Source organism: Cydia amplana, chromosome 5 (genome assembly GCF_948474715.1).
Source record: "Cydia amplana chromosome 5, ilCydAmpl1.1, whole genome shotgun sequence".
NCBI classification, from domain to species: domain Eukaryota; kingdom Metazoa; phylum Arthropoda; class Insecta; order Lepidoptera; family Tortricidae; genus Cydia; species Cydia amplana.
Window position 1 is genome coordinate 6,253,409 of NC_086073.1, and position 20,661 is coordinate 6,274,069.

Sequence of the window (20,661 nt, forward strand, 5' to 3'; positions counted from 1 at the left end):
AGTTAAGCAACGTCGGGCGGGGTCAGTACTTGGATGGGTGACCGTTTTTTTGCTTGTTTTGCTCTATTTTTTGTTGATGGTGCGGAACCCTCCGTGCGCGAGTCCGACTCGCACTTGGCCGGTTTTTTTTATGTTAAGGTCAAACGCATGGTGCCTTGAAGCGTATATTTAATGTTTGTTGTAAGTGGCAGTCAGTGCACACGTCGGACTCGCCAGTCGGCTCGGAACCGTGTCTCAAAATGATCACCCTCAGTCGGACGGGTTAATGACCGTAAAATTATACAGTTGCACAATTTAGACATTTCGAGATAATGAAAGTGATAAAACGCTGCAAAGATAAAGATGTTGTCGTGTGTAAATTAAACTGTTCATTAATTCCATTCCAGGCACTCGATTATACATCGTTTTTTTGTTTAACAAAAGAAGCTAAGCTCAAAATGGCAATCAGGTTTTTTACCCATGACACTATTTTGTATAATTTTCCGGAAGTTTCAAAATATCGCAATGTTTAATAATGCTTTTTTCTTTGAGAGTGAAGGAATGGTAAGCAATTTTAACTTAAAACGTTTTGTATAACCTATAGTTATACAAAACAGTTTTTCCCGGTAATCTAGGGGCATGAAAAGTAAATGCAAAAGTTCTTGATATGATGCAATTGGGCTTCGGGACTGATTGAATTTCGAAGGTGTATTTGTGTTTAAAGACTTGAGTTGGTAAGTCGCGAGGGTGGCGCGTCGCGCGGGCGCGTATCGATCGCGCCACCGCGCGGCCTGCATACGAATACAAGAGCCCCCGTGCAGCCCCTTAACTTCCACTAGACCCTGGCTGGCCCTTCGTTAGCACTGCCACCTAGCTGTGCGTTATGTCGCCGCCATCAGACATTGTGTCACGTATCTTCTAACGTAATTAAGTTGTAACACGCGTCATTCAAACTAAGTGACCCGACCCCAAACCCAATTAACAACACAGTAAAACAGTTGCGCCCGTAATATCTATTAAAAGTAAAGATGACATAGCCATTCTGCCTCAATGTTGTGACGCATAAAGCCAAGGGTAAAATTGCAAAAGGCTTTTACATTTTCCCGACGACACGACCTCGTTTAGATTGCAGACGGACACATTCACCTAGAATGCCCCCCACGATGAGGTCACGGGTACACTATGACATAAGCTAAAGGAAATATTTTCTGAAGAAGCGCCGTCTGATGACGTCATCCGCCCAGAGTCAATAACGGGACTCTACGTTCCGATATAATAATTGGACACGACATCGACACGAGATGAGGCGCATTTATTACCTGGATAGTTCAGTCATTACTGAGAGTTATATTATATAACTCTTTAGAGTCTTTATAGACAGAATAAAACTGCATGGTATTTAATTTTCTTTTTCGCTTGCGCTCGCTCAAGTTTTTCTTACATAGTTTTCCTTGTTGAGGCTATTAAACTGATTATATCTTGGCATCTTGGGGGGCGATCCCGCCCTGAAAATTGACGCAATTTTCCGGCCGAGAACTCGCCTATTTATTGCATCGCGAATGTCTCCGTGGCCCACTCCCAGCCTGCCTAATAAGAACACGGAGCGGGGTCCCGTGGATTTGTAGGCGTGTAAATTCCCGACACCGAGCGTGACATTATTAAACTTCCAGAAATTAATATGCTAATGGAGCTTGCTTTGTATACGTAAAGTTTGTAACACACATTTTGTTTAAAATTTTATTTAATTATGACTCTATCTTGCTTATTTCAGGGTTAAAATAAAATCAGATTACGAGTATGTGCCGTACTAGCTATACATAATAAATAGGCTTATTGGATACTTATACTATAGGTAGTGCAAAATAGGTAATATTTACATAGACAAATAAACCGTCAGAAAACTAGAGTCGGTTAAAATGCGCCCTATTTAAGTCACCAATGACATTAATTCGAATCGATTGATTCCTCTTAACGAAAATCGGCTCTGGAATTCTAACGCTACGGTGGAACATGCAACAGAAACATACCTACCTAATAAATATTTTTTATATATACATATTTACAATAATAAGGAAAAAAATCAATTCCAATTTATTTATGAAATACACAATATATCACGTAAAATTAATTACAACTAACAAAAATAAAATAAACTAATAACTAAATATATACTAAACTAAAACTACCTAAAAAGTAAAAACCTACAAATAAAAAATTGGCCCCAAGTCTGTGCCGACCGGTAGGGTGCCCAGAAGGCTGGCGGCGTTGCCGCGCTGAACGGCAACGCCAATGCGTTGGACGAGGTATGCTCCAGCCTTCCGGTCACCCGTTGCGTCGATAAGGCGCTTGGCCAACTCCCTGTAAACGCTGTGCGCGCCTTGACCCCACGGCCCAAGCGTCTCCACCGCAAACGGCTCAAACATGCAGCCGCTGTCTATGGCTGCATATTTGCGCCGCTTGAGATGCTCTGCCGCATCGGCAGCAGCGCCAGCCCTAGAAGAGGTCCCTGGAAGATGGGACGGCGCGAGGGTATCCACGCACGTGGCGTCCCAGACGAGTGGTCGACCCAGCCTCCAGGGAACCAGCGTCATGCCATCTGGTCTCTTCCCGTCGTCACGCGCTAGCCCCGTCGGTTCTAGAACCGACGGCGCTCCGGCAGAGACGAAGGCCCGGCGCAGTATGTCATTAAGACTGGCGTGGCGTGCCATGCGGCCGGCGCTCTTGGTGCAAGAGAGGCCGTGAGTGCCAAACTTTGACACGTCAGTGCCGCAGTGGCAACGGTGTGGGGCCACGCATGCCGCCCCCAAGCGCAGCGATATTGCGAGCCTAAAAGTACTGCTCGTTAGGAGAGTGCCGAGATTAGTGGAAGGGAGTGCCTGCAGCCATGCGCCGGATTCCCATTTCGTTCCAGCAAGAAGACGAGCTCGCTCTACCGGGCTGGTGGCCGTTTCGTAAAGATTATCACGTACCAGCACGCAGAGCGGCTCGTCCCATTGATGCTGTGAATGACGCATCTCGGGCAGGTCCTTGTTGGGGCAGGCAGCCTTCCAGCTATCCACTGCTTCTGACAAAAAAGGTAAGTCCAAAATGTTGACTTCGTTGATTTTTAGAATTTTGATAAATAAACTTTGAATACTATGAACCGAAGAAAGGAAGGCAGGTAATGCGATACTAGAAATTTGACGGATCCCAATACCACCGTGTCTGATGGGCAAGGTGGCTTGGGTCCATTGACGGTTGTCCAAATGAATGTTCATGATTGAAAAAACTGTATTTTTTATAAGTTCGTCTAGTTTGGCCAAAAGTTGAGGATATTTCCAAAAGTGACTGCATCGAAGGGCATACGTAAATTTGGGTACAAACAAGCAGAATTTAATGATCGTGTAAGCCATGTGCGGGTTAATTTGGAGTAAGCGGTCCGAAAAATAACTAAAATTCTGGTGTTTGTCGTTGATATACCCTGGGAAGGCTTCGTCCAAGATGGGTGAACCTAATAGAAAAAGTGAGCTAGAATCTAAAATTTTGATATCTGGAGCGAAATTTTCGAATTTAGGAATTGCTGTGTCTTTTTGGGAATTGTCTAAAAAATATAGCTCACATTTTGAAAAATTTAAAGTCAAACCTATTTGTGAGAATTCTGTGGTGAGACTTTCTAGGTCTTGGACAACTTCGTCGACTTTGCCACCCAGAGTACCATCGTCAAGATACCAAACATTAAATTTTGAATTGAGGCGCTTAATAATCGGGTGGATAACCAGACTAAAAAGAGCTGGTCCCAGAGGGTCGCCTTGCTGACATCCGACGGAAGAGAATAAGAGGTTATTTTTGAAAAGTAATTTGGAGGGGTTGCTGTAGCATTGCCAAATAAAATTATAAAGTTCAGGGATTTTCTCTTTGACTTGTGTCAGCAAGGCGCCTCGATCGACCGAGTTAAATGCATTACGTACATCTACCTTTAGTAAGACCTCGCCTTCCTTTCTTATAGTAAAGGCACGTAGGGAGTGTACCGCTGCTTCACACCCACCTTTAGAGCCGAAACCTAATTGAAGCGGTTGGAAGTAATTCCTTAGTGTGTCTGATACGGCTTTGCAGCAGGTTTTGGCCGCCAGGCGGCGGTAAGTCGTACCTACCGCAATTGGCCTGATTCCCCCATCCTTCTTTGCCAGCGCACACAGGTTGGCTCCATATAAAATTTCAATGACATCTGGGTTAACTTTGCCCTGTAACATATGATTAATCAAGGATGTCAGACCTTTTAAAAGGGCCTCACCGGCTTCGCCGCAACAGTAGCCAAGTAGGTCCTTTAAATGTTGGGGCGACAGACCGTCAAGACCCCCTGCGGAGCCATTGGGAAAGGAGAAAATCGCGGCGAGAACCTCCTCGGGCGTTACTTGGAGGCATGGGTCAGAAGGGCCGGGAGGATCGGGTAGGATGGTGTTATTATAATAAGGCAGACTTGAACCCCAAATATATATGTTTTTACATTATGTTAGTTAGTCCTATGAATAATTTGTATGTACCTACATATAGGTTAATTTCTTCTTGTCTTATCGAATCAAAGACTTCACTTAACTTTTTGCCTTGATAGGATAGGTCATTGACAGGAAAATGACACGACATGTGCTAGTATTACATAAAGGTTTAATGGAATGGAATCGGAGCTGAGCTACGGAAATAGGCAACTACACTGTCGAGATGAGTTGATGCAGGGAGGTAATTTAGCACACCTTAGTGAAGCGTAATTTGATCCTGTTCACAGTATCATATTAACATCTAGAGGTTCTATCGAATCTCGTTGAACTTTCACGATAATCAATACTCGTTATGTTTACCTACTTACGCAGCGCCGCCGTCTGGTTCAGAACAACGAAAAGTACGCGTTACACAGTATTGAGGGGTAAGCTTTATTTATATTCGCTTGGAACTCGCAAATATATGTGATGTTGGGGAAATGCTAGAAGCAGGTAAAGCGATCCGACTACAACCCTGAAATGAGGGTGGCGCGTAAAAGAAAACACTGGCTTCTTTGTAAAAATATGTAACATTTAGGTACCCACCGGGCCTAGTTACGTTTATCGTTATTAAAATAAGTAGTTGCTATTAATGCTTATAAAAGGGGTGAAAAGGCATGTAATAATTTAGGGTAAAGTGTGCTGAAAGCTGTGGTCAATCAAATCGTAATTGTTTACTTTGTTGGAGGATTATGTCCCCATGCCGTGGGCGGTAAGTAGATCGATACGCGGCGCCGTCACGCTGGTTCTGGCCAACACGGTTCAAAACTCCGAGCTGTTGATATTTGTTATTGCCTAGCCAGCTCAACACTGACGCGCTGACCTTCAACTTGTGTGTAAATATAGCTCCATTTCCCTGCTATTTATTGCCTTTTATGATATATGCTATTGGCGCGCTATGCTGATCACAAGGAGTTGCTTACGGTGACACAACACAATACGCAAGTATATAGAAAAATATTAACCCAGTAACTGTGATAAAGATTCATCTCTCATAGAATTCTACTCGTCAATGTTGATATAGTCACAGTGATAAATCGAACCCCGACACGACACCTGGATACACAGTTGCGTATAAAATGCAAAGTTTTTGTCACAATACCGACTTTCAACAATTGCTTCACGCGCATCGCATGCCGGTATAAACGGTTCCGCGGATTGTATCTGCCGTGAGTATGGGTTTTTTCTTATGTTTTTTATTTATGAAGTATTGTAGTCAGAGACACGTGGCGACGCAGCTGCAGTTTACAAGGTGCAGTTTCGACATAAGCGATTTACCTGTTATAAATCCTTCGATAAATAAGTATATGAATACTCGTACCTATTTAGATAGGTACATGGAACTTCTGATAGCATCAAAATAGTTATAAATATGTAACTTGATTTAACCAAACGGGAATAAAGATTTAACTTGACAATTTTTTTTGTATTGTATTAATCTAGGAAGAAAACATATTCTTGTCTGAATAACCAATCGATAATTCCATATAATAGTTCTAAACTACTCCGATAAATCATTTTATGATGTTGTTTTATTTAATATCTGACCTTGATCAAATGAACTATCTATTTTATTAAGTCATTCCAATTCATGGCTGGAACTCTTGGCCGATCTGATACACCTGCAACAGCTTTATAATAGACTCGTAACCTAAACTGGTTCTCAAAGTCGACATTTAGAGGTTAGCCCCAGACACGTTGTAAAGGCGATTACTTACTCTATACTCTGAAGTATTAGCCAATAATAGTCCTTGTTCTAATCAACTTTCGTTTTCACGCTATGTGTATGTTGCGTAAAGCATGCTTCACGCAGTTTAACTGCAAGGATTGCAGGTAACCTGCATTGAACAGGCTCACTGCATGCTACACACTCACTTATTAGATCGTGATTCGATTTATTTGTCGATTGCATAAGTCTCACCGACGAAACACTGCCGGAGGAACCGGTTTAACAGAAACGTGTTAGGAGGTCCTCTTCAGTGATCAAATTTTAATGTAGGTGATACATGTACGTTAATGTGCCGGTAATTTTAAATTTAAAACACTTATTATTCTTATCCTTGTTTTTATATCCCAGACTAAAATGACAGTTCGATTATCAAATTTGTTTTCTATGATCTTAGTACAAAATTGGTTAATAGTAGGATGATTAGATTGAATAGGTAGTAAATTGATCGATCGAGTTGTCATTTATAATCTGAGAAATATCAAGGTCTACCTGCAAATTGAGCTTAAGTATAGGTATAAATTAAAATAATAATTACTGTAAACCAATTTCTAAATAAACGTTTTTTTTAGCTAATAAATTCTAAGAAAACACGAAAGTGTTGCTGAAAGAAGTGTGCGTATTTAGATAATTTAAAAATAACAAACAAAATTTCATTAGTGTCAATACACCGCTCGCTCAATATAGATTGGACAACCGAGCCGAAGCACGAGTCTTCACGCTCAGAATCCTGCCTTTAGGTTCCTTACCTGTAATTTGATTTGATACGAATCAGCCTCAATAAGCGCGGGATGAGATGAAGCCTCTTAGAAAACACAAATCGCGGGTTTGCGATCACTCACTACACTATAGCGATGTTTCGCTGAAGCACTTGAAGTTCAATAACTAATGCTGATCCTTTGATGAGAAGTGACAGATGAGGTCCATCGGTAAATGATTGTGTAAGTGTAAGGAGCGTTAGCGTTCAGTGTACCGCCGCAGTGCGGAGTCTCAACTCGACTGACGGAGCGCGAGCGCGGCCGCGGCGGCGCCGCGGGTCCGCCCGTCCGCGAAATCGCCCAAGGGATCCGTCGTCATTTCTACAACCATGCTACCTAGCATCCTACAGGCATGAAACGCAAGCAGTTAATAATTACCTATTTTCTATTTTACTTGGGTATTTTATTAATAATTAGGTTTAATATACATCCTTCCAGCTATGTCGAACATAAGCTTAGTAGAATGTAACTGACGTTACACTAGAATTAATTAGTTCCTATAATCGGATATATTTCCTTTATTACTTATTCTTATTTAAAAAAAATTAGAAGCGCATATCTCCACTATCTCCAGCTACCTACAATACAATACAATCATAGCCACAAAATAAATAATAAGTACTGCAGCTCATACGAGCCGCAGACATCATATGCATATAAGAAACGAAAATTACATTAATATAAAAGTATTCATTTTCCAATTACAATGTAATACTTACCTATATGAATACCGGTAATGGAAAACTGAAATACTACGTTATACGTTATACGTAATTAATAATTCCAACAAAACAAATACTCTAATGAGATAGGTATGGTAATGTACCTAAGCTACAGGCTTAACTTTAGCAGGGCTTCTTATGACGTCACCTTTAACCGGTTTTTGCGCTTTAAAATCACCATTCGTGACCGTGGAAATTCCGTGTCGTCGCGACTCGCGCAAAAAACCATTGAAGCAAAAGCAACTCTTTAAATTATATCACCTGAATTCTCGATAAGAACTGAAATAACTTAATTTAGGTACGAGGAAAAATGTGGTTGTAATGCAAATTGAATTGAATGCAAACGACACTATAGTTTAATCTATTATGTTACATGTTACTATTATAATAGGTACCTACCACTACCTAGTTACCAAACACTTTACTATTTTACAATAACTTTTTCTTGCTATGCTTATTCTATATTCCTGAAAAAAATAGTAAATTATAATTTGTTCATTTATATTTACTAATATTTTTGTACATATTGATATTCTGCTATGAACTCTCGAATATGTACATAGAAAATATTGGATCAAAATAGGCTGAAATAATATTCATACTTGTTTCACAAATATTTACTAAATAAGCGCGAATTATCTTATTATTGTACCTATCGTATAAATTGTATTCCTTGCTAATTACAAGAAAATTAAACAAGTTGTTATGCAGTAAAAAAACTTTATTAACAACATACAAGAAGGTTATCTTGGTCTTATTCATCCGCCGGTTGATTAAGAATGAAAATGAAAATGAAAATGAAAATGAAAATTTATTCATAACATTAGGTTACAAGTCAAAGATTACATAAAATCTGAAATATCATTGTAGATATACTTATACGTATTACACTTATTAATTATTAATACATATGTCGTAGTATACATGTTTATTTATTATAATTAATTTTATTTAGGTAAGTACATCATCAGTTTTGCATGAAAGATATTCATCAATATCGTAAAACGGTGATTTTAGTAACCAGTGTTTTAGTTTCATTTTAAAATTATGGAAGGAAGGTGCATCTCTGATACTTTTAGGCAGGTGGTTGTATATGCGTGGACCAAGTACATAGGCTGATCGTCCGCTTTTTGTTAACTTATGTGGCACAGATACTAGGCAGCCCGCGTTCCTGTTGCTACGCAGATGGCGATTTGGATTTACCTGTTTCACAGCAAATTTGTTTGAGTTGGTGTGAGTAAATATAGCTATTTGTTGAATAAGTACACAGGGTAGTGTTAATATACTGTATTCTGTGAAATACTGACGAGCAGAGACGTCATCAGAAACACATGCTATTGCGCGTACAGCTCGTCTTTGTAATGAGAACACTCGACGCCAGTCAGCGGCTCCACCCCATAGCTCGGTGCCGTACGAAATGAGCGAGTGCACGGTTGCGAAATAACAGCTCCTGACGACGTCCCTGGTCGCAGTACTCGCGAGACGCTTTAAAGCGTAGCACGCGCTGCCCAGCCTCGCGCACAGATGGTCGATGTGTACGTTCCACCTCAGGCCACTATCGATGGTAAAACCTAGTAACTTTATGTCCGCAACTTGACGGACAGCATCGTCGCCGGCATACGCGGTCATGGGCCTGGATGTGTGGCCATTTAGATTAAGTCTCATGACGAAGGTTTTGTCTTTATTGAGGGCTAACCCATTTGTTGTAAACCAGTTACAAAGCTGTTTAAGCGTGTCGGTTACCTTCGTTTCCAGTTCCGGTAAAGACGAGCTGGCGACGATCGCTGTGACGTCATCCGCGTACATAAAGATATCGCACCCTTTTATTATTTGTGGGAGATCATTTAGGAGGATGCTAAACAGAGTATTTGACAAGCACGATCCCTGCGGTACCCCAAGCTGATTTCTCATCTCATCAGACCTGATGCGGCCACTATCCCCTACGACAACTTGACTCCTGTTCGACATAAATGACATTAGAAGCGCCAATGCGGGGCCACGAATGCCGTAGTGACTGAGTTTCTGCGCGATAAGTCCATGATTGGCGGTATCGAAGGCGCGCGAGAGGTCGCAGCACACTACCGCCACCTGCATCCCGGCCTCTCGCGCGCTCAGCGTATGCCACACCACTTCGCGCACCAGATCCGTAGTCGAACGGCCCTGGCGGTATGCGTATTGTCGGTCGGATATTGTTAGTTGTGGGAACCAAAAGGATAATAATCTAATGTTAATACCTACTTCTAAAATTTTACTTATTGCCGGTACTAACGATATAGGGCGATAAGACTTTAAGGCTGCTTTGGGACCTTTCCCTTTGTACAGTGGGGTAATCTTAACTTTTTTGAGGCCTTCTGGAACTGTCCCTTGTCGTATGCAGTAATTATACAACTCTGATAGGACGAAGGACAGTGCCGGACCCACGTACCGAAGGATGTTGGCAGAAAGATCATAGATGTCGGTGCTGTTTTTCGGCGCAATGTGAGTCCGTAGTATAGATTCTACTTCATGAGCTGTAAAAAATCTTAATCTTAATGAACAGTTACACTCGGGAATATTCATAGCTATAGCTGTCAACGAGCGTTGGACGTCCGGTTTCGGTGCACCGCATATAATAGCAGCAGTTATGAATTCTGCATTAATTGAGTCGACTGCTTGTTTTTTAGAGACAAATGCTAAACCATGACTGTCCTTTATAACGTCGGTATAGTCCGCGCGCTCGCGACAACCCCGTCCTAATTCTTTGTTTATTACTCCCCACATACGTTTGCATTTATTGGGTGCGTTCTGTATTAGCGCGCTGTAGTAAGCAGTGCGCTTGCGTTTTAACGTATAATTGTATTTAGATGAGATGCTAGCCAACATATCCGAGACCTGATTGCTAGATGGGTATTTATCTTTTAGATTTGAAATATCGTGAAGAAGAAGTTTCAAGTTCCATACCTCATCATCAATCCATGGATATTTACTTGTATTTGCCTTATGTAATTTCTTAGGAAAACAAATCTCAAATTTATTAACTAATATATTTAATAATGTGACAGTTAGCGATTCACAATTTTTGTTACTGTTTGCAACAACCAAAGGCCAGTCAATAGATTCTAGGGCTGCATAGAAACAGTTTTTATTTGCAATATTGAAAATGCGTTTAGGTATAGGAGTGCGTTGCGCGAGCGGTTTGTTTACGATCCTTATCTTTTGCGCCGAGTGATCGCTCAGGTGCGTGGTGACGCAATCGGCATACACACGGTCGGCACAGATGTTCGAGTACGCATGATCGAGTAGCGTCGCGGTGTTAGAATTATATAAGTAGGTAATTAGGTACATAATGTTGATCTTTTAACTAATTACCTATCTTAAATATTTGAAGATTTGGAGATTATTCGTCTCTATGATCACCTATCGAAAATATTGAAAGAAACCAGTAAGACGAAGAGTTAATTGGCCGAGCGAATGCGAAGGTCTTCATTTCGGCTTGATAAAAATTATTACGTACCTATGTCTGTTCTCCTCTACAGGTTACATTTAGTTGTCTACTCGTACATAAGTAAAATGTAGGTTCTTGTAGTTTCGTTTTTTAAAAAACGTTATTGGCACAATCACAAAGGATACACCTACCTACATATGACGCTTAAAGTAAATTAAATACAGCGTACTAGCTACAGCAGCGTACGCGTGCGTACGCTTATAGCTTAGTGAGTTGGCTGTACTAATGACTCAACGAAGTTTTTTTCATTTTAAGAGGTGTACACAAATCTAAGTAATGGAACTACTAGTTAATATTGTTGTTAAGATTTGTTTTTTTGTTTGAGAACAGCACTAATAACACAGCCGGGCCGGATGTTATAATACTTATAATAATTTATATTTATTTGCGCTGCCAGCCTATTGAAACATGGTTTTTAGCTGCAGGCTGGCATTAGCTTCAGCTACAGATTCGCCTTTTCGACGGATACTTACGCTTTTTTGTTGAAGCGCATAATTTCGATGCTGTTTAGGTACTCGTTTTACCCCTTGTACATACTTATCCTTTTACCTATAGGACTGAAAGGTTAAGGTTGTCATGTAAAAAATTATGTATATCTTTCATGTAATGTTTCATATACTTACGAGGGTGTACCCTTGTTTTGTCGACAAACTTTTCATCGAATATTATTTCATCGACAACGATTCATCGAAACATTAGTACTCGTAATATTGTTTGGCGTTATTTTGTTTCATATACTATTTATTTCAATTTTTCTTACTGCGTAGAAATACTATTCAATGAATATTACTTGATCGCTGATTCGTTTCAAATTATTTTAATTGACACAACTACTAAACATTGCAATTCATTTGTTCGACGTATTACTTTAATATATTTTTATATGTCGTAATACACATTTATACATTTTTCTGTTGTAAGAATTTTCAAATTATGTATATAATTTTGTCATACAAATATGTATAATAAAACTAAGTAGGTTTCGGTTAGGTTAGATTAGAACTGAGAACCTACACAGAAACGAACGGCTTTCAAAGTAGGTTTAGGTTAGGTTAGAACTTAGGTATGTATCTTTCAGGGATAATTATTTAACATGTGAACCGATTTCGATAATTTTTACTTTGTTTAAAACGTGTGGTAATTTAATGTAATCTCGTTAGAACTGCGACCCCACACAGAAACGAATGGCTTTCAAAGTAGGTTTAGGTTAGGTTAGAACTGCGACCCCATACAGAAACGAACGGCTATCAAAGTAGGTTTAGGTTAGGTTAGAACTGCGACCCCACACAGAAACGAACGGCTACCAAAGTAGGTTTAGGTTAGGTTAGAACTGCGACCCCATACAGAAACGAACGGCTTTCAAAGTATTACAAATATTAAATAAATATGAAATATTACAAATTGAAATAATATTATGCGTAATAAATTTTATTAAATGCAATCCAAAATGAAATAAGAAAACCCGTAAAGAAATACCACGATATAAACTATATGCAAAAAACTCAAGTACCAATTAAAAGTCCGAGATTTAAATTAACTAGTATCGATTCCTCGACGCAATGACTTGTCGATGAAATGAAAATACTTGAAACGTTGTCTTCGAAATAACATTCGATGAAATGTCTGTCGGTAATTCAAGGGTAAACCATTGAGCTATAGTACATTATACTTCAATGGGGTAAACCACTTACGAGACTTTAGTCATACCTAGTGTCAACTCGTCATGTCATAATTAATATATGTATATGTATGTACGCACCTTAATACGATCCGAAATCTAGATTTATTTTATGTTATTACGACCCTATCCTATGTATCCTACCAATATACTACCTTCATCAAAATATAGCAACCTTTTGCAAGGGAATGCATGAGGTTTCTTTCTGGACTTTCACAAGTGTTGTGAAAAAACTACTTTCCATTTAACTATAATCTCAATCTCAAAATGGCTTCACTACACTGTGATTGAGTGTTTGTGGGCATTTCTCGGTAAATTAGTTATCACGCGGGGATATAAAATTCAGGGTAAATTAATTAAGTCCCCACATTAAGCCGACACCCGAGTGCCGCCGATTTACATGCACGGCCCGGCAGGTGCCACCTTCCGAAGTCTTTACGTACCTAATTAAATTACTAATTCGTTTACATCGAAATAATTACTCTATTAGAGTAAACTTAATTATAATTTTAGTTTTAGTATTTATTTATAGGTACATAATTAGTGTTACACAAGCACATTGCCTTACATCAGCTGCACATGAACTACGAGTAAGTATTAATAAGGTACATTCACGCTCCGCGATTGTTTACGCCATTTAAGCTTCTAGCTAAATTGGACATTCTATAGCGTAAGTATGGAACAACCAATTTAGCTAGGAACCTAAATGGCGTAACAATCCCGTGTGTACCGATAACAAATACAGAATACAAGTAGGTAATTAGGTACATAATGTTGATCTTTTAACTAATTACCTATCTTAAATATTTGAAGATTTGGAGATTATTCGTCTCTATGATCACCTATCGAAAATATTGAAAGAAACCAGTAAGACGAAGAGTTAATTGGCCGAGCGAATGCGAAGGTCTTCATTTCGGCTTGATAAAAATTATTACGTACCTATGTCTGTTCTCCTCTACAGGTTACATTTAGTTGTCTACTCGTACATAAGTAAAATGTAGGTTCTTGTAGTTTCGTTTTTTAAAAAACGTTATTGGCACAATCACAAAGGATACACCTACCTACATATGACGCTTAAAGTAAATTAAATACAGCGTACTAGCTACAGCAGCGTACGCGTGCGTACGCTTATAGCTTAGTGAGTTGGCTGTACTAATGACTCAACGAAGTTTTTTTCATTTTAAGAGGTGTACACAAATCTAAGTAATGGAACTACTAGTTAATATTGTTGTTAAGATTTGTTTTTTTGTTTGAGAACAGCACTAATAACACAGCCGGGCCGGATTGCATAATAAAATATAAGCTAATACTATTAGTGATTATACATACAAAATCACAATCACTAATAGTATTAGCTTGTCTTTTATTATTCAATAGGCCCCAGGCATGCCCCAGGGAATTCTAAAAACTAGACAAACCCTTTGATAACCATACCAAACCATACTATTTGTTTAAATTAGGTTAAGGCGTTTCTTGGTTTTCAGTTTATTTGCAAAAAAATCGTTCCTACTGTTGTAATTAATTAAATTGTTATACGAGTATCATAGGGAGTTCCTATATGTATATTCTCATGTAATATTTACGATCCTGCGCCATCTGTGACATGTATGGCTAAACAAATTTTTGATGAAGCTGTTATTAGTTAAGCTACTCGACACTAGATAGCGCTGATATCAGTTTTAGATTATGTATACAGCAAACAAATGTTTTTATTGTAAATTATCATTGTTTACGTTTAGAAAAATGTTAAACAGAATATGTATTTTGTTTGTAGTTAATAACTATTATATACAATTTTTATAGGTAGGTAATATTTTTTTATTATAATTTGTGAAAATATTAATTACCTTCTATGTGTGGAAACTTCGCGTCGTTTGACGTTGGTTTGACGTTTGACGCATGTTTGACGTAAGAAAAGTCGCCATTACATATCGTGATTACGATTATTTCTTTCTTTCATTTCAATAACGATTTGTGAAAGAAATAGCTTGTGTCAAACAAATGGATCAAAATAGCGCGCGGTTATTAATTTGTTTGTATTCCAAAGTACTAAATAAAGTTGCACAGCAGCAACCGAAGTGCTTTCTTTAATAAATACGAGACTACGATGTTTTCGTAATTTTCGTAAAGTACAAATATATAAGTTAAATCATAAATGGCTCCACCACGAAGGATTTCTAGAGAGCAATTGGAGGTGATGATAGATTTTCTAGAGCAGAATAAAGGGATGTGCATGGGAACGCCTTCAAACGGTACGGCGGCGTCCACGGCCACCAGTGCCCACAACGCTGTGCGACAAACTTGGAACGAACTCGGCAAACTGCTCAACGCTGTGCCGGGAGGAGCTTTGAAAACTGCAGATGGTTGGAAAAAGGTACCTGCTGAATATACTGCTCAAAATATATAGGTCTTTCTTATTTTTCTTTACTCTTGTCTGTTTAATACCGGCTCACTAATAAAAATATTTCTTTCCAGTACTGGTTTGAATGGCGACATAAGAGTAGAAAAAAGGCAAATGATGCTAGAAGGTTTGAAGAAAATCCTCATGGTGGTCCAAGCAGGTTTGCTCCACTTAATGACTTAGAAGTCAGAGTATTAGCACTAAGCGGCAGCAATTTAGTGAGATCAAAGTCAAAGCCTATTAAAGAACTAGAAAACATGTTGGCTGATAATTCTGACAGTGATCCCATTGGACATCATTCTCCAGAAAACGTAAAAGCTGAGCCACTGCCAATACACAAAGTTCATAAAACGAGAAGTTCTACCAAAGGATCTGCGGCACCTGGTATGTTTCTAAAAAACTATTTACTGACAGAAATTCAAGTTATCAATACATCAAAGTGAAATTATTTATCATTGAAATTAGGTCTTGTTGACCCTCATATGATTAGATGTATTTGAGCTATAAAAGAAATTTACTTGGGAGTATAGTACTTCAAAATAAATGGCCACCTTAAATTTTCGCAACCTTTTAAAGCTGTTTTCTGTAAAACTTGTGTAAATTGAGCTTTTTGCAAAAACCAATAAAACAAAATTGTAAAAACAATTTTTAACCATTTCACAGATGAAGCTAGATCTGGCACACCACCTCCACAATGGGCTTTAGAACTAGAAGAAAGACGAATTGCCGCTGAGGAGCGCATGGCTGCAGCATTAGAGTCCATAGCATCCATTATGAGGCTTCAAGAAGAGCGGAGATACATGCTAGACGAGAGGATAGCGGACACTTTGACATCTGTGGCTGGAAATTTCCAAGAACTCAATAGAGGAATACAAGAGACTGTGATGCACTTACAAAGGCTAAATCCTGTCCAGTCGAATGGACCTGATATCAAAGACCATGTCTTCATTTAGACTAATACTTAGAATAAAAAATATAGGCAGCATTTTCAAAAATAAATAATGTATTTTAACATCTAGTCAACATAATTAAAAATTGAGTTATTTCAAATCACAAGTGGAATGAAAATGTAGTACATAATTTAATAAGCATTGCAATGATGTAGGAATAATGGATGCTATAAAAAAATTAAATAAAGTATGTGTACCTACCTAAACAAAATCAATGTAAGTATGTACTTAAATTGGATTGGAGTGTGATTTTATGTAAAATGAGCAATAATTATTAACTTATATAATAATTTCGGCATAAGAGGGTATCAAAAATTATTTAAAGACTGGTTGACCCTGATTTAGTTATAATGTGTTTTCTGTATAATAAAACACTTAATAACCTACCTGTTTTTCATTAAGACATCACTTTAGTTTAGTTTAGGATGGTGTACTACTGAGATATTAAGTAAGTAGTAAACCTTTTAGTAACAGGTAATGAGGATAAGTTAGAAGTAAATAAGATACTTATTAACATAATGATTCACCATTTTTATAGTAGATTCTTAACCAAGGGATGAAAGGCACTCATTTCTGCCGAGGTAGTTTGGCGCTCGAACGTAGTGAGAGTAAATTTCAATTGCTTATCGTAAAAAAAATCATATAGTCGTACTTGGAACGTAATGCTCTATAGTTCGTTTTTTTAGCATTAGAAATAAGGTAAACAATCTAGATGTGTCTTTTAATTGGAAAACACATTTTAAAAATAAGTTACGGCAAATATGTAACAGTTATGAATCTAATACGATCATTTATATTCTTCTGCTTTCATAAGTAATAGTTTTTGATTTTTAAAAAGCGTTTTTCAATTAAAAGACATGTCAAGATCGCTTACCTTCTTGCAAGTTCTTTCTAATGCTAAAAAAAACGAACTATAGGGCAGAAACGTATCATTTTCTGCACACCTTTTAAAACAACAATGACTTTCTTTCAGAGCATGAGAAATGAAAAATTTGTTTCCATCTTACAGGCATGGAGGCCTTGGAGACGAGCATCAACTACTGGGAGGATGCGCTGGCCGCGTTCTCGCTGGGCGCCCGCGGCGGCGTGTCGGGCACGCTGGCGCTCACCTCGCCCGAGGAAGCGGAGTTCTGTCGAGAGATCCAGGACCTGCTGCAGAACGCCTACCTGCTACAGGTAGGTTCATGTTGGCTTACAAGGTAGCTTGGAGATGTGGCGGCCTTAGAGACGAGCATGAAGTTCTGAGGGACGCGTTGGTCGCGTTATATAGCTGTAGCAATACCTATGCAACTTTTGATGTAACCTACCCCTTCGTCATAAAACCTGCTACGTGCTTCGTTACTTTACCCTTGTGCCTAAGTACCAAACAGATATAGGTAATAAGGACCAAACAAATATAGGTACTAAGAATTCCTAATGTGTGATAATTGATTTCACTTCAATTTAGTACCTTCATTTGAATTGCAGGAGCGGTGCGAGCTCCTGTTCCTCGACCAGCGCTCGGTCCTGTTCCGGTCGGAGAGCGGCGGCGGCGGGGGCGGGGACGCGGGCGCGGGGCGGCGATCGCGGCTGCTGTCCACGCACACCGGCTCCTCGCACACGCGCCGCGACCACCACTCCAGCGCGGAGTCCTTCGCGTCCGCGGAAGATCAGGTATACCTATACTATACCTACCACGACCAGCACCTTTAGGCCGCTGACTGAACGTACGCGACCGGTTGTGCATCGCATCGCTGCTCTCACCGCCATCGCCAGTCTCGTGCGTCCAGTCCGCGGTCTTAGTGCTGTTGAGGTTGGACAGTATGGGTACCTAGTACTGAGTATTTTTACAACTTGTTAAGTAGGTAGAGGGAAGTAGCTAAGTTAGGTATTCCATAGCCATTGGCCTTTGCGTCTATTGCAGACGATTTATGGTGCAAATTGGAGAGACAATGACCTCTCCAGACTTAACACCGCCTGGGACGGAATTAAGGAAACGCAGGGATGCCCAGCACCTGCATTACCCTCTCGGCTTCACTGTCTTAACCCACAGAAAAGGAATTCCATAGCAGACGCTCGGATATCCTACTTATATCGCTCTCAATTTACTTGGAAACAAGTTCTACTACCTACTCATCTTGTGCTCTCCTATATTTTCAGGTAGCGGATTTAAGAGAATTCGACGACCTGAAAGATGACCTGCCTGAAGTAGAAAACTTAGAATTATATCAATTAGGTGTGAAACAATTAGAAATCGGCATTCCTTATAGGTAAGTTCATTTAACCCTTTTTCAGGCCGCACCAAACTACAAGGTTTTCCCAAAAAATCTAAATGTTTTCCAATTGGATTAATTTAAAGGCAATAGTCACATTTTCAGAAAGTGCAATTTAATTAGAACCTTAAATCCGAACGCTAAAGTTGAAATTCCATTGACGCGTATTTATGTTATACTAATTAAATAATTATTTTACAAGTTGCAAATTTTGCCTATCGGTAGTTGCTAGTAGTACTGAGATGACATCCTGTTGTCATCTCGGTACTCGTTTCAGGGGGAGGGTGACTTGGTCAAATGTATTGTAGCAACCCTGGATCCGCCTATCGCTCCTACTGATAGATACTTCACGCACGTACGCGATATCGCCAGCTGAGAATACGTTTATGCCATATCCATTTTTGAGCAAAATCGTTTTTTAAAGATTTCTAAAATAACAAAAAATATGCTATAATTGACACTAATCGGTTTTTGGAAAAACATATTTTTCTATAATGTTGTGCCATATCCGCATTTTACTATAGGATAATTACACTCTGTTAACAGAAAATTATCACAAAAGTGTGACATATCCAGAACTTTTGTCATATCATACATTGTACGTTTATCATTTACTCATCAAAAACGAATATGGCAATAATAAAAATGCTTTTATTTCACGATTACCACTGTATTCACAATATTTGTATAGCACTATGATTGTAAACATATGTGCCTAAATGATAAATAAGTTCAATATTTCCTAAATGTAAAACCTTTCGAGAATTTTTCTTTTTGCTTCTTTTCGCTCTCCTGTAAACCAATGTAAGTGGCGTATGGCACAAACGTATTCTCACCCAGCGTTACATGTGTAATTATTCGCAGAACTCTGCGCACGGACGTGGTGCAGTGTGCGTCGGACTCGGAGTTCCTGTGCAAGCTGCACGCGCTGCGGCTGGCGCTGGCGGCCGTGTTCCGCGCGCCCGCCAACTGGGCGTGGTTCGTGGACGCCGGCCGCCAGGTGCTCACCGACCTGCTGCTCTACGCAGACAAGGTCACCAAAACCATAATTATTTTTGAAAAGATGTGTCCCGCCGAGTTTGTTGCCGGTCCCATATTGGGATACCCTCCTCCAATTGAGGGGGAATTTAAATCTTCTCGGGGCAGAGGTGTAGGGTTGGAGCCGGTCTACCTAGCTTTATTTGACGTTCATAAGTGTATTGTAATTATGCCTTTATATACTTGAATAAACTATCTTTTATCTTATCTTATCATATTGACATACCCCAAAGCCTTATTAGGTGTCTAACCAATTCAATTGTAGAATTATTACTTCTTAAACCTTAGGCTGCTTGTAAATAAATTGAAATTATAAATGCACTGAGCATAGTAGAATTAAGTACATAACTACGTAATCACATGAAATTATTTAACCAAACGAGTAATCGTGTCCATAATATTAATCCATGTCTGACTGAGCTCATCACCTGTGCGTTGCTGGAACAGATGTGAATACTTATGCCTATGTTCGTATGAACTATTAAACGGTGCGTAGGTATCTACATTTTTACCGCTAATACGTCTTTTGGAGTGTATTCTTTTCCCCTTCAATAATATTCTTGATGTTACAGGAACCCAAAGAGTTTCTGGTTGCATATGAAGAAATGGTAACGTGGACGTCAGATCCCGCGAACTGGGTCACAATTGAAAGCGAACTTTCCAGTAAAGGAGTTAAGGTAAGATTTTCTTGATTAATGATTGTTTTGTCCGTGCATGATTCTTGGATCAATGTACCTAGAGAGTAAGACTCGAAGGAAAACGAGTCACTCAAGTAATTTTACTCAATTATCGATGGTATTATTAACTGGTTAGAATAAACACTAGCTGCACGCACGACTACTTACTGCAGGCGGCCGCGGCGGCGAATAAGGGTGGAATCACATCTGTCAGCATCGAGCCGCATTTTATATATGAGAAATCGCTCGTTAGTATGAAGATGCGTACGCATCGGAAAGCTGAAAGCATGCGTACGCATCTTCATACTAACGAGCGATTTCTCATATATAAAATGCGCCTCGATGCTGACAGATGTGATTCCACCCTAACAATTCCTGAAACGGATTAAGTCAATTTAGATACCCATGGTATTCATTGACTACTTTCTAAGTTACTACGGTTGACGGGTATAGACTTCCTCATGTGTAGAGTTAGAGTTGTATGA

At 39.3% G+C, this 20,661-nt stretch overlaps 3 protein-coding genes across 4 annotated transcripts in view; 2 read left to right on the plus strand and 1 right to left on the minus strand.

Moving 5' to 3' along the window:
• LOC134647864 (protein unzipped) overlaps positions 1 to 7,224 on the minus strand; it is a 42,372-nt gene extending 35,148 nt beyond the window's left edge. For both annotated transcript variants that reach the window (XM_063502208.1, XM_063502207.1), the window contains exon 1: positions 6,966 to 7,224. The gene's annotated coding sequence lies outside the window, so the exon portion shown is untranslated. The remainder of the gene's footprint in view (positions 1 to 6,965) is intronic.
• LOC134648230 (mitoguardin) overlaps positions 1 to 20,661 on the plus strand; it is a 79,671-nt gene that overhangs the window by 56,077 nt on the left and 2,933 nt on the right. The window contains exons 4-8 of the mRNA XM_063502716.1: positions 17,219 to 17,385; positions 17,677 to 17,862; positions 18,349 to 18,458; positions 19,326 to 19,494; positions 20,072 to 20,176. Of these exons, the coding sequence (XP_063358786.1) occupies positions 17,219 to 17,385; positions 17,677 to 17,862; positions 18,349 to 18,458; positions 19,326 to 19,494; positions 20,072 to 20,176 (737 nt within the window). The remainder of the gene's footprint in view (positions 1 to 17,218; positions 17,386 to 17,676; positions 17,863 to 18,348; positions 18,459 to 19,325; positions 19,495 to 20,071; positions 20,177 to 20,661) is intronic.
• On the plus strand, positions 14,978 to 16,220 carry LOC134648439 (uncharacterized). The gene is made up of 3 exons (XM_063502960.1): positions 14,978 to 15,232; positions 15,334 to 15,643; positions 15,923 to 16,220. Exons 1-3 carry the CDS (start codon positions 15,014 to 15,016, stop codon positions 16,210 to 16,212), a joined length of 819 nt encoding a protein of 272 aa, XP_063359030.1. The 5' UTR covers positions 14,978 to 15,013; the 3' UTR covers positions 16,213 to 16,220.